This window comes from Astatotilapia calliptera, chromosome 13, assembly GCF_900246225.1.
Source record: "Astatotilapia calliptera chromosome 13, fAstCal1.2, whole genome shotgun sequence".
Lineage (NCBI taxonomy): Eukaryota > Metazoa > Chordata > Actinopteri > Cichliformes > Cichlidae > Astatotilapia > Astatotilapia calliptera.
Genome location: NC_039314.1, coordinates 24,260,489 through 24,272,124, shown reverse-complemented (window position 1 = coordinate 24,272,124; position 11,636 = coordinate 24,260,489). Strand labels below are relative to the sequence as shown.

At 40.2% G+C, this 11,636-nt stretch overlaps 1 protein-coding gene across 2 annotated transcripts; it reads right to left on the bottom strand.

The window, feature by feature from the left end:
* Positions 1–701: 701 nt before the first annotated feature.
* LOC113035189 (protein FAM161A) lies at positions 702–10,671 on the bottom strand. 2 transcript variants are annotated; one of them, XM_026190542.1, is made up of 7 exons: positions 10,640–10,671; positions 7,394–7,521; positions 5,981–6,077; positions 5,694–5,885; positions 4,879–5,150; positions 3,336–3,485; positions 702–1,730 (listed from the first exon to the last, which is right to left on the bottom strand). In XM_026190542.1, exons 4-7 carry the CDS (start codon positions 5,799–5,801, stop codon positions 842–844), a joined length of 1,419 nt encoding a protein of 472 aa, XP_026046327.1. In that variant the 5' UTR covers positions 5,802–5,885; positions 5,981–6,077; positions 7,394–7,521; positions 10,640–10,671; the 3' UTR covers positions 702–841. The 2 variants fall into 2 exon arrangements, with proteins under 2 accessions (XP_026046327.1, XP_026046326.1); XM_026190541.1 differs by lacking the exon at positions 10,640–10,671 and having other exon boundaries at positions 5,694–6,077; positions 7,394–7,865.
* Between the last annotated feature and the right edge of the window lie 965 nt (positions 10,672–11,636).

The window sequence follows — 11,636 nt, the reverse complement described above, 5'->3', positions numbered from 1 at the left end:
TAGTTTTAACCTGTTTGAGCAACATTTTACCGAACAGTTCATAAACACAGAGATGGGAAAAATAGCCGAAGTTAGTGAGTGGCGAAAATTGATCCTGAATCAAAAGCTCCCAGTTTTGATTCAGGATCAGGAGGCAGCGTGCTATTAGACCAGGTTCAAAGCTTTCCTTGTTGAGAAAGCTTATAGTTGTGGCTGGATCAGGGGATTTTTGACTCCTGCCTAGATATACTGCGATAGTCCTAGGCTACTAGAGCTTTCCCATGATGTGCTGCATGTTTCTTCTTCACTTACCTTTTTCACTGACTGTGTATTAATACACTTTTCATTGAATAATTAGTCATTATTAATCTCTGGCTCTTTTTCACACTGTGTCTTTTGTCCTGTCTCCATCACACCTAACTGGTTACAGCAAATGCAAAAGTTAAGTGGGAGTTTTTCCTTCCCATTGTCACCAGTGTTTGCTTAAAGGAGGACTCAGAGGGGGAATTTGATTGTGGGGTTTTCTCTGTATTACTGTTAAAGTCTTTACCTTACAATAAAAAGTGCCTTGATGCGACTGTGGTGGTTCTAAATATATAAACTGAAAAAAATGAAACAACCTGAAACAAACAATAAATTATGACAGAAAACAATCAATGTATTTTTGATTGCAAAATATTCCACAAAAACAGAAACAAAAACAACACATCCTTGCACATGCATTTCTTTAACCGTGTTTTATTGTTTGATCAAGAGCAACTAGAAACCATGTTGACTTGCCTGCATTGTAAAACTAACTCAAAAACAGTGTAGATGTAACTGCTCCTCGTCTCCCTTTTTGCTGTGAGTTTTAAACACTTTGTCACACACTGAGAACACCTTTGTTACTGAGCAGAAGCTCTGGGCCACCCAGCTGTTGAGACAAGCAGATGTTGCAGCCGCTGGGGTCAGTGATAGGGGTCTCTCTCTCCTTCACCATCTCAATGGACAGCTGTATTTGCTTCTTCATTGGCTTGGAAGAAGGACTTCTTTGGGACCTGCAGGAGTCGAGAGAGGAGTCGGATTGGTGCATATCAAGCTCCAGGTCTGAGCTTTGATCACTTTGGCTCTCATTAGCTTCTCTTTCCATTTTGTAGAAGATTTGAGTGTAGGGATCATGGCTTGTAGTCATGGTGCCCTCTCTGTGTCTGGTGCCATAAATAGATGTGGGCATTGGCTTTGCCTTGAAGTTATGTCGCTCAATTCTCTCACCAAACTTTCCAAGCTCTGCCACAATCCTGGCCTCCTTCTTCCTCCTTTCTCTCTCCAAAAACTGAAAAGGCTGTGGTGAGAGTGCAGTAGAGGTCTGGGTGCTTGTAGCATCCATGTTCCTGTTATTGTTGGTGTTGCTTCTGCTTTGGTTTGACCGTTGACTATTGCGACGGCTGATAATTTCATAGAGAGGCAGGTGTATGTGTGCCGGAGCAGGTGACGCCCGGAACTTTTTCTGGCATTCTCGGAGCTCTTCCAACTCCTGCCTCAGCAGCGTGTTCTCCAGCTCAATCTCTGAACGTGTGCGCACTTTGTGCTTCTTCCTCTCCTCTTCTCTTAGCATCATCTGGAAAGGTTTGGGAACAGTGACTTTGGAGTTGGGCAGAATTCTGGCACCAGCTTGATCGGACACTCTTGCCTGCGGTTTCGGACAGGAGGTATTGGGCTGGAAGCGAAACCGGTTCTGGCTCGTCATCCTCTCTGGGCTCAGCAGCACGTCTCTGAGGGAAAATACAGGAGAATAAAATGTGATAGTGAGATCTGTTCATCAGTAATATGTTGATTTAACCACTGAACTTGTGTAGATGTTGCATGGTGAGGATATAAGTGAGAACACAAATATCTGAGATCACTCAGATCAGATCAGATAGCACAAACTATCTCTAATGCTTAAGCCCATATGTAAATTTATTATGATTATGACTATTTTAAATTTCCTTGTGCTTTTTTATTGTTTGTGGGTTTTTCTTTCCCTCTTTATTCTTTTATTTGTATGAATATTTTTTAATTAGTGTATAGCATCAACTCAATTAAACCTCTGTGATTTGGTCACATAAGCAGCAGGTTTTATGTGATTTGGCTTTAATGAAATTAACAACAGGTGCACTAGTATCATGGTCTCCGAGTCATTGACCCAGGGTTTTGACTTTTATGTATTCACGGTGTATTCTTTTGGATTTGTGATGGTAATTGTGGTCAAGCCTGTCTATTTTGTGTCCTGTGTATTGTATTATTGGCGCTTCTGCATTTGTCATCTTGCCTTCCAGTTTTTGGTTTCTCTTCAGATGATAATTCCTTTCTGTGTCCGGTCCATCCAAGTCTTGTCTCTGTTTTGTCTTCTGTCTGTGTGTAGCTTGAGTATCTTTGTCTGGGTCTCAGTGTCAATCATGCCTCCATTTTTATCTCCTGTCCCTGTCAGTTCTCATGTCTTGGTCTGTCTCTCTTTGTTTCTTTACCTTTCTGTCTCAAAGTCAAGCCTGTGATTCAGTTCCAGTGTTCTGTTACTTCCTCTTCTATTTTGGTAGCTTAAGGGAAAACTGTTTTGCTTTCCTTGTCTCATTTGTCTGTGATTAGTATCAGCTGTATTCCCACTGGTGGCCAGTTCCCTCATCTCTCTCAAACTGTATGTGCTGTGTCCCATGGTCCCTCGTTAGAGCTTAGTCTGTGATTCCCTGGTAGTGATGGTGAGATGAAGCCCTGTGAATGTGTCGAATCTTTCCACCGCATTCAACAGCTCATTTGGAACAGCCCAGTCATTCCCCACAGTGAAGAAATCGTTGTAGAGAGTGGTGAGGACTGCTGAGAAGATCATTGGGACATTTCTTCCATCTATCCAGGATGTCGTGCACAGACGCTGTCTCAGCAGAACCTGTAACATCATCAAAGACTCCGTCCGCGCCCATCACCCCATCCTTGCTCCCCTCTGGCAAGAGGTATATTGCAGCATCAGGTCTAGGACAGTCAGATTCTGCAACAGGTTCACTCCCAATGCCATCAGACTCTGGAACTCATAGCTACTCCTCTATGCTGTACCCCTACCCTCCAACCCCCAAACATATATGCACAATGTGACTGTATATTTAGGGCATGATGTCCTCTTTTGGGCCCTGTGCTCACTGCTCAGCACAGTCGAGCCCAACAATGCCCAGCCTAATGTGACAAGAGTATACAGGCAGTTCCTAGGGGATGAAGGAACTAATAGCATTGACTGGCCCTAAAGCTAAGAATTACACATGATGCTCAGAGTTTCCCTGTATCTTTTTCCACTCTCTTCCAGTATCCAATGAAGACTCAGCAGTGCTGTGAATTAATACTTCATTACCAACCTCTCAAAAATTTGCTCCTGGCTGGGAGTCCAGTCCAGCTCCCCAATGCTGTCCTCTCCACAGAGCTCCGACTGGTCCGAGCCACTTGATGACTCCTGGAAGTCCAGCTCCTCCTGGGAGTTGATCCTCTGGAGTCTCCTGGCAGGGCCACTAGGTCAGACATTAACATTCTCAGTCAAATTAACAATGAATGTATATGCCAAACACTTGTAAACTGTCAGTGAAGATTTCAGAAGAATGAGAAGTAAAGTGGTGGGTCAGTGGCAGCATTTGGGAAGAGAAATAACGGTGATGGGGTGTAAGAAACAAAAGCAAACAGGTTACAGGTGAGCAAATGCAAGGACAGGAAGGCAGTGTTTGGGCATGTGGTCCCACTCCTGAGAATTAAATAAATTCCAATTTTTCACATATTCTCTAAAAAATAAAGCTCTTACATTATTAAATATTTGTAGCACAACACAAAGCACAACTCCCAGTAAGAAAAACAAACAATTTCCTATCCATTAAACATCCTTTAAGGGAATTTTTTTTTTTCACTTTAAAGGTCACAGTTCAAAAATGTGTGACTTTTGACATTTAAAGTTTGGAAACAGAGTTCTTGCTACTGCGTCAAAATTCTGTTTGAATTTCCTTTCAAAAGGTTCCTGACTCAACACGAAACAGGAAAAATGAGAAAACGGATTACGTGTGTGAGCTTCTGATTTAGTCCACTAAGCCTTAATTATTTGAATAATGTCTGTATCATCCTTCAGAGATATTATTATTGTTGTTGTTTTGTAATAAATGTTGCTTTTGAATAGTTATCGAATTCTTTTGGAAACAACATGTAAATGAGAGCACGCTAGGCACTCATCTTTGTTCTTACTGTAGTGGCCCAGGACCCACTACAGTTCGCTTACAAGAGGGATGTTGGGATGGAGGATGACATCCTACACAGAGCCCAATCACACCTGGACAAGGGAAAAGGCACGGTCAGGATCCTGTTTCTTGAATTTTCCAGTGCCTTCAATGCAATCCTGTCTGCTCCTGGAGAAACTAAACAGGATGCAGGTGGACCCCTGCCTGATTGCTTGGATCTCCGACTACCGTACGTCAGGCTGAAGGACATCACGTCTGATACTGTGGTCAGCAGCACAGGAGCACCACAGGGAACTGTGCTGTCCCTCAAATGTGCAATCCTATTTATCCATGTTGTATATTCTGTATTTATACATGTGTGTATATGGTGTATTTATGCTTATATCCTTACTCTCATTCCCCTTATTGTATCTGTAACATGCAACTTCTGTCGGTGCTGTGCTACTGGAAACTGAATTTTCCGGAGGAAACCATCCAAGGAATTGATAAAGTTTCATCTAATCTAATCTAATCTAATCTAATCTAATCTAATATAAGGCAGATTTGATTTAACACCTGATGGCTGTTGACTTTATAAAAAAAAAACTAAACCATACAATTATTTAAGCAATAGTTATTGGGGTCTTTATGTTTCCATTTCTCTATTATGTCAAGGTTTAAGTGTGAGTCATAGAGCGTATCCAACCTGAGGAGCTGCCTGGCCTCTTTGTTTCTTCCCAGACATGCGTTATCGCCCCCTCCATGCCTTTCCTTGCCTTGGCTGATGTACATCCTCTCCAACTCAGCCATGTTCCTCAGGTGATTGCTCTTCAGCTCCTCCAGCCTCCTGTAGTACTCCTGGTTGGAGAAGTAAACATGCTGCTCCCTCTGCAGACCAACGATTTCCAGTGACAGAGAGCTGCGAATGCCTCTCCCGTCTTTTCCTTCCTCACTGCACTCCGAGTCCAGGTCACATTCCTGACAGGTTAGAAGTTGCCAAGATTATGAAACATTGCGAATGAATTCAGTGCAATAGATTTACTTTGAGTGCTTTGAGTGATTGCACATTATTTTTTCAACCTTTTCTATATTGGCTTCTACCTGTGGCTGAACTGCAAAGATCTTGCATTCATGGGGTTAGAGTGTGCATAAAAAATTAACTTCATAAGGGTATTTCCATTTTTCATTTTTAGACACCTTATGTAGTTGTTATCAGAAACAATAGCAACTGTCTGTGGCACTCAGACTTCTTTCATCTAGCTGTGAAACCGCTGAAGTAGTGTATTTTATACTAATGTTTTATGCTCTGCATGCAATGCCTCAAATAAAAGATTTTCAGTGCAACGTTGAGGAAGGATGTGGGAACTAGTCAGGGGATTTCCTTCTGTTCACATAAGTGCACAACTAAGTGCACAACTTCGTAATTCATAATTCTATCTAACTTTGAATGTACATATACATACACATATTGAAAACAGATTTAAACAGACTTTATTATCTTTAAACCTTTAGCTTCCTTACCTCACTGATACAGTCCTCATCCTTGTCAAAATAATGATCTCTTTCCCCTCCGTACAGAGCCACTAATTCTTTGTTTCCCAGAGAGGGTGATCGGTACATAGCTGCCATCCTTTTCCTTATTTTATCCCAAAGTCACAGCCAGAAGCAAACCTTCTGCACGTCCTCTGTCACCTCACTCAGCACACTGACCTCCTAGGAAAATAGTTTTACTTCGAGTAGGAAGATTAACACATTGTTACCGCCTCGTTCTAACAGACGAACACAGACTGAGAGCCTTATGTTCTTACCATCAGGAGGAATCACGGCTTCATGGCCAGATGGTCCAGTGGCTTTTCACTTGAACACATGATTCATCGTAGTCCGATTGATGTGGACGCTCCCAATCTGATTTACAGATTAGCTTTCTTAAATACAGCACAAGTGCTCCATCTGTTGTAGTGTGCAACAAGTCTGCAGGAGCAGACTTGTTGAATTGTTGATGATCAGCTGTATATATATATATATATATATATATATATATATATATATATATTATTATATTATTATATATATTTACTGGTGACTGGGGTTGGGATGTACCTACAGTATCACACAGTAAATACTGTTGTCATAATTACAAAAGCATTTAGTTTTATTTTTGGAGTAGATATATTTCTTTCTATTTTCTCCACTAATCTATAAATCAGCTTTGTTTGTTGCCTGTTTATCGCATTTACGTCACAACTTTGGTAAAAACGTTGCTCTTGTTTGTCAGAAGCACTTTCTTTTCCCAAACTAGTGGCTGTGGAGTAAAATGAGCATAAAGTTTAGAGAGAAGCTTAGACAAATATGTGATCCTAAAATTCATATTGCACCATAACAATGAATATTATTTTTAATATTTTAAATACAGAATAGGTTTGATGCTCTTTGTGAATGTACACAGCTGATTTCAACAACATGCAAGCAGATGTTTCATGAGTTGTCCTGGCTAATTATCGTCCGTGACAGGATACTGCCTAGAGTCTAGGCAGTATCCTGTCTAGGCAGTCTAGGCCCTAGACTGTCTTTATACTACAGATTATACAGTTGGTCTGAAGGTGGAATTCAGTGAATGAATCTGGCTGTCATTATCTGGCTAAATAAACATTTGATTTTATCTATCTCAGTAGCATTCTACTCAAAATTAGTGCTTCGTGTTTATTGAGGACAAAGAATCGGTTTTTTTGAGTGTGTCAGGTGGATCAACTTACCCCTCACATGAGGCATGAAGGCTAAGGTTGAGTATCATATTTCTTTAGCTACAGTTCATCTCACGTTAAATATAAAGCATCTCACCCCTACAGGAAAAACCAGTTCCTTGCTGTTAACTGTTGCTTATCTACAGTGCAGCAAAGCATAGACTATTATTCAGAGATACAAAAGTTAACACAGCTTGAAATGTGACTAATACTCCATAATGATTCAAAGGGTGTAAACTATGAACTCCTTTATTATCCTGTGGCAGCTTGTGGATGAGACCATGGAGAGGTCTAGCACAGAAAATGTGGAATTAATCTTGGTTAGTGAATCTGAGAAAAATTATTTTCACCTCAAATACCACATACAGAAACTCAGAGTCTAATATCTACTGGTTTGGGACAAGTAAGGTGAAGGTTGACTTTGATTCGGTTCAGACTTTCAGGATTTGACAGGTGAAGCTGGAGGGGAAGGACACCTACCGCAGCCAACTGTGGTAATCCGTTTACTCAGGTTTCTCAGCGCTGTCGTTACAGGACTTCACCTCGTGCTACAAAAACTCTCCCCATCTGTCGCCTGTCTCTTTCCATTTCTTCCTCTGTTTGTTTACCTAAGAACCACAGACGGAGCAGAGATGTGATGAAAATCACATGATGATAGTCATGTCGTGAAAGTCTATATTTAATAGACAGTTTAGGGCAATTGTTTCCAACCTGTTTTTTTTCTTATCATGTCTTAAAATCAGCAAACTCTCCTTCCTCGCCCTACACACACTCTCTTTAGAGAAACAGTTTCCAGTGTTTTAACAAAGAAAAACATAATTTCTTTCTTTCCACAACATTTGTTGCCTTTGACTTTCAGTGCAGTTTTTGTGTAATCTGGCATACAAATCAACTCCATATGCCACATCACATGAGGCTTTCTTTTGATTCTCTATCTTAAGAACACCCACTTCTTCTTTTGCCAACTAAAGAAATGTGAACAAATTGTGGGTGTTTTTTGCAACAGGCTGCTTGTAACAAAGTGCATGAAGACTCAATTTAGATCTGGTTTTTTGCTAAGCTGAGTTTAAAGTAAAACTTTGGGGTTATGAGTTTGGCAATTAGTTTTTGTGTTTTTTAAACGAATCTCTCATTTTGTCATGGAAAATATTAGATTCACTATTTGGTGGGAATTATTAGGAAACTGGGCACTATGATGTTGCATTTCTTGCATTTCACTGGCCACTTAATTAAGTGTTAACCTTGGTAGTACCAAGTTGGATCCTTTTACGTTTAGAACTTCCTCAATTCTTCATGGCATAGATTTAAGAAGGTGCTGGAAGCAGTCATCTGAGATTTTGGTCCATAATGACATCACACAGTTCCTGCAGACCTATCAGCTGCACATCCATCCTAAATGTGCTCTATGTTGGAGTGAGATCCAGTGACTATAGCAGCTATTTGGATCCCTCACTGAAGTGCTTCGTAAGGATTTTACATTTTTCAGCTCCTGTTGCTGTTGGGACATGATAGCGTCATGTGCTAATGGGTGAGCACAGAGTATCAAATGTAATATAAGAAAATATCTCTTCATTTGAACAGCAGATTACTAAAGTACTTACTGAAGATTACTAAAGGTGAACAAATTTACTACTCTCTCTCACTCGTTTTTCTGAACAACAGCATTCACAGCTTCAAGCTAAGCTACCAGAAAGTGAAGAGTTTGTGGAAATGCACAAAGCTCCAGATTCTTAGTCATCTATCTTACTCCCTCCATCGTGACTCAATATCAGTCATCCAAGACAGCTCTTCAATAATATGGTGGGATAAAACATAGGTGCCAGCCAAATTACAAAGGTCCTATTTGCTCATAATTTCTTAGATAACTTTCCAGAAGCACTTTACCAAAAAATATTTTTTTAAATTATTATCATTATTTTTTAAACCCTGCGTTTGTTTGTTTAAAATCACTATCCTTTCAGCCTGTTCATGGCCAAAAGTGTCCACCAACAGATTAGGTCTGTAATTTTTATTGTTTTGAAGTTTTCTTTCTATTTTTTCTGTATGATGTTTTTAACTAACATCAGTTCTTTTCTTAAATGTAAAATAGTCATAAATTTTTTATATTTTTAAGCATTAAAACACCAGTTTGTTTGTACAATGTACTTGTTGGAAGACAACAAGAAGACAACAAGAATAGAAGATTCCCACTCCTGTGAAGTGGTTTCCACAGGGCAAAGGCATTTAAACGGTTTCAATTGGCCAAAAGTGGCCAAGAGGAACAACTGGATGTATAGAGTATATTACTGATATATTTAAGGAGCTGAGGTTAAAAAATTTAAAAATCTGAAAACAAATTGAGACCCTTGGGAAGTTTCATTCCATATGCATTAACACAGCAAAAATGATCAAAGAAAAGAAAGTGAAGTGACCACAAATGGCCAGCATAGAGAGTTATTAAATGTCAAATGATTATTCTGGTCATGTACTGTTGGCTCTTTCTGCTGCTTTTGACACCATTGATCATGGTATCTTGGGTGGGCATCGCTGGATCAGCTCTGGATTGTTTGGGTCTCGATCTGAGAGTTTGGTTCCCACGCTAATTGAGCATCTTCATCTTCAGTTCTCCCAAATGTGAAAAATCAGGCTGTAACTTTTGAGCAGGCATTCAGTTTTGATAAGCAGTCTTTTTTTTTAATCATCTGTGGAACTTTTCCCATCTTAAATATATACTGCCTCTGATAAGTACACATGCTTTTATTTCATCACACACTGAATATTGTATTTCATTATTCCGTTGCCCCCAAAAGGTTGATTCTGTTCATCTGGACGCAGCGTTTTCAGTGGGAGATACGTTTCGTCACTCATCCAACTGCCTGTTTCCCCACCCTTATAAAGGTTTATAAGGTTGAGGGAACCTGCAGCCAGCTCGTGCAATCAGACTTGTGATCTGAATGTGCTGTTGCACCTGCTTTTCCAGGATTACCTCTAAAATCTAGTCTCCTCTTTATCAGAGTTTATGTCATGGCCCAGAGTCTAGTGGCTCCGTGTTTTGTTTTGGTTTTTTTATTATTAATATGCTTCATTTTAGTTAGTTAATGGTTATATACAGTGATTTGTAGTTCTTAGGTTTTGTTCCTGTGCCTCCCATGTTTAGTGTGTCATGTCTCCAGTGTAGGTTTCATTCTGTCTTCATGTTTATTCATCTGTTTCTGCTCCCTCTGTTCCTCATATCAGTGTCAAGTCTGTATCTTTGTGAATGACTCTTGGTTCCTGTTTTACTTCGACAGTCTGTTTTACTTTACTGTTTTGACTTTTGCTTCCCCTTTGTTTCGTCATGTCATATTAGGTTCAGCTGTGTCTCCCTCCTGTTGCGTATTCCCTTGTTACCCTCTGTGTATATGTTGTGTGTGTTTTTCTTTGTTCCTCACGTGTTTCCAGGTTCCTAGTTTTCAAGTAGTCTGTAATTTTTAATTTATCCCAGTTTAGGTTTTTGTTAGTTATCTCAGTCACCCTTGCCTTTTGTTTTGTAGTATTTTGTGCAGCCAAGAATAAAGGCTCGCTTTTTGTTAAACTTTTACCTCCATCTCTCCGTTGTCTGCATTTGGGCCCACCTCATTCTTTCCATATGTGTGCGTGTCCAGCTGAACTATGGACACGCACACACATACATATACTGATACTGATAAGCACTCACTGACGCATCACCCTCCCTACCCCAGATCCAACGCCACCTCCAATGCTTACCTCCCCCATGATGTGGACATCGGGTCAGCTGGAGGCGCAGTCGAAAGATTGTAGCGGTCCCAGATCAGATGTACACACTGGAACTCTTTCCCATGTTGCTGTCTGTGTTTATTGTGTTATGGTGTGTTAATACCTGTGCATTCCTGTATTATCCTTTTGTGTTGCACATTTCAATGTTTTTTTTTTCCTCGCTACCTGGCCTGACCTGTCTCCCCAATGTGATGTTTGTATTGTATGTACAGTCGGCAAGGTCTGTCATCTCGGTTGTGGGCAAAAGACCCGCAACTGACAAATAAAGGCTATCTCATCATCATCTCATCATCTCATCATATTGTGACAGTTTATCTGTTCATTTCTTCATATAAATTTGTGTTATTTGTGTTATTTCAGTTATTATATTACAAATGGTGGGTATATGTATATAGAAATGCACAGTGTATTTCCAAAGCCTGTAAGAAATCAAACATACAACACCTGAAACACAAAATTTCAAAAATGCAAAGATACATAAATCAACAATCTTCTTGGTGGTTATTTGCGTTACTATTGCCTTCCTATTGAAACAATGTAGCCAACAATCTGACATCTGACATCTACAAGCCATTTTCTGCTGCTCACTGGGTATGTTCTATTTTTCAGATTATTCACACTACTTCAAAGTCTCTTAAATCCCCTTTCTTCACCATTAGGGGGAGTTTCCACCATGTGTCTCATTAGAAATGAGTTGAACGAACGTACCTAACAAAGTGGACTGAGTGTAAATATTTTAGAAGCAAAGGAAACTTTACATCACAAGTGCCGAACTCCAGGCCTCGAGGGCCGGTGTCCGGCAGGTTTTAGATATCACCCTGGGTCAACACACCTGAATCAAATGAGTAGTTCATTACCAGCCTCTGGAGAACTTCAAGACATGTTGAGGAGGTAATTTGGCCTTTTAAATCAGCTGTGTTGGATCAAGGACACATCTAAAACCTGCAGGACACCAGCCCTCGACGCC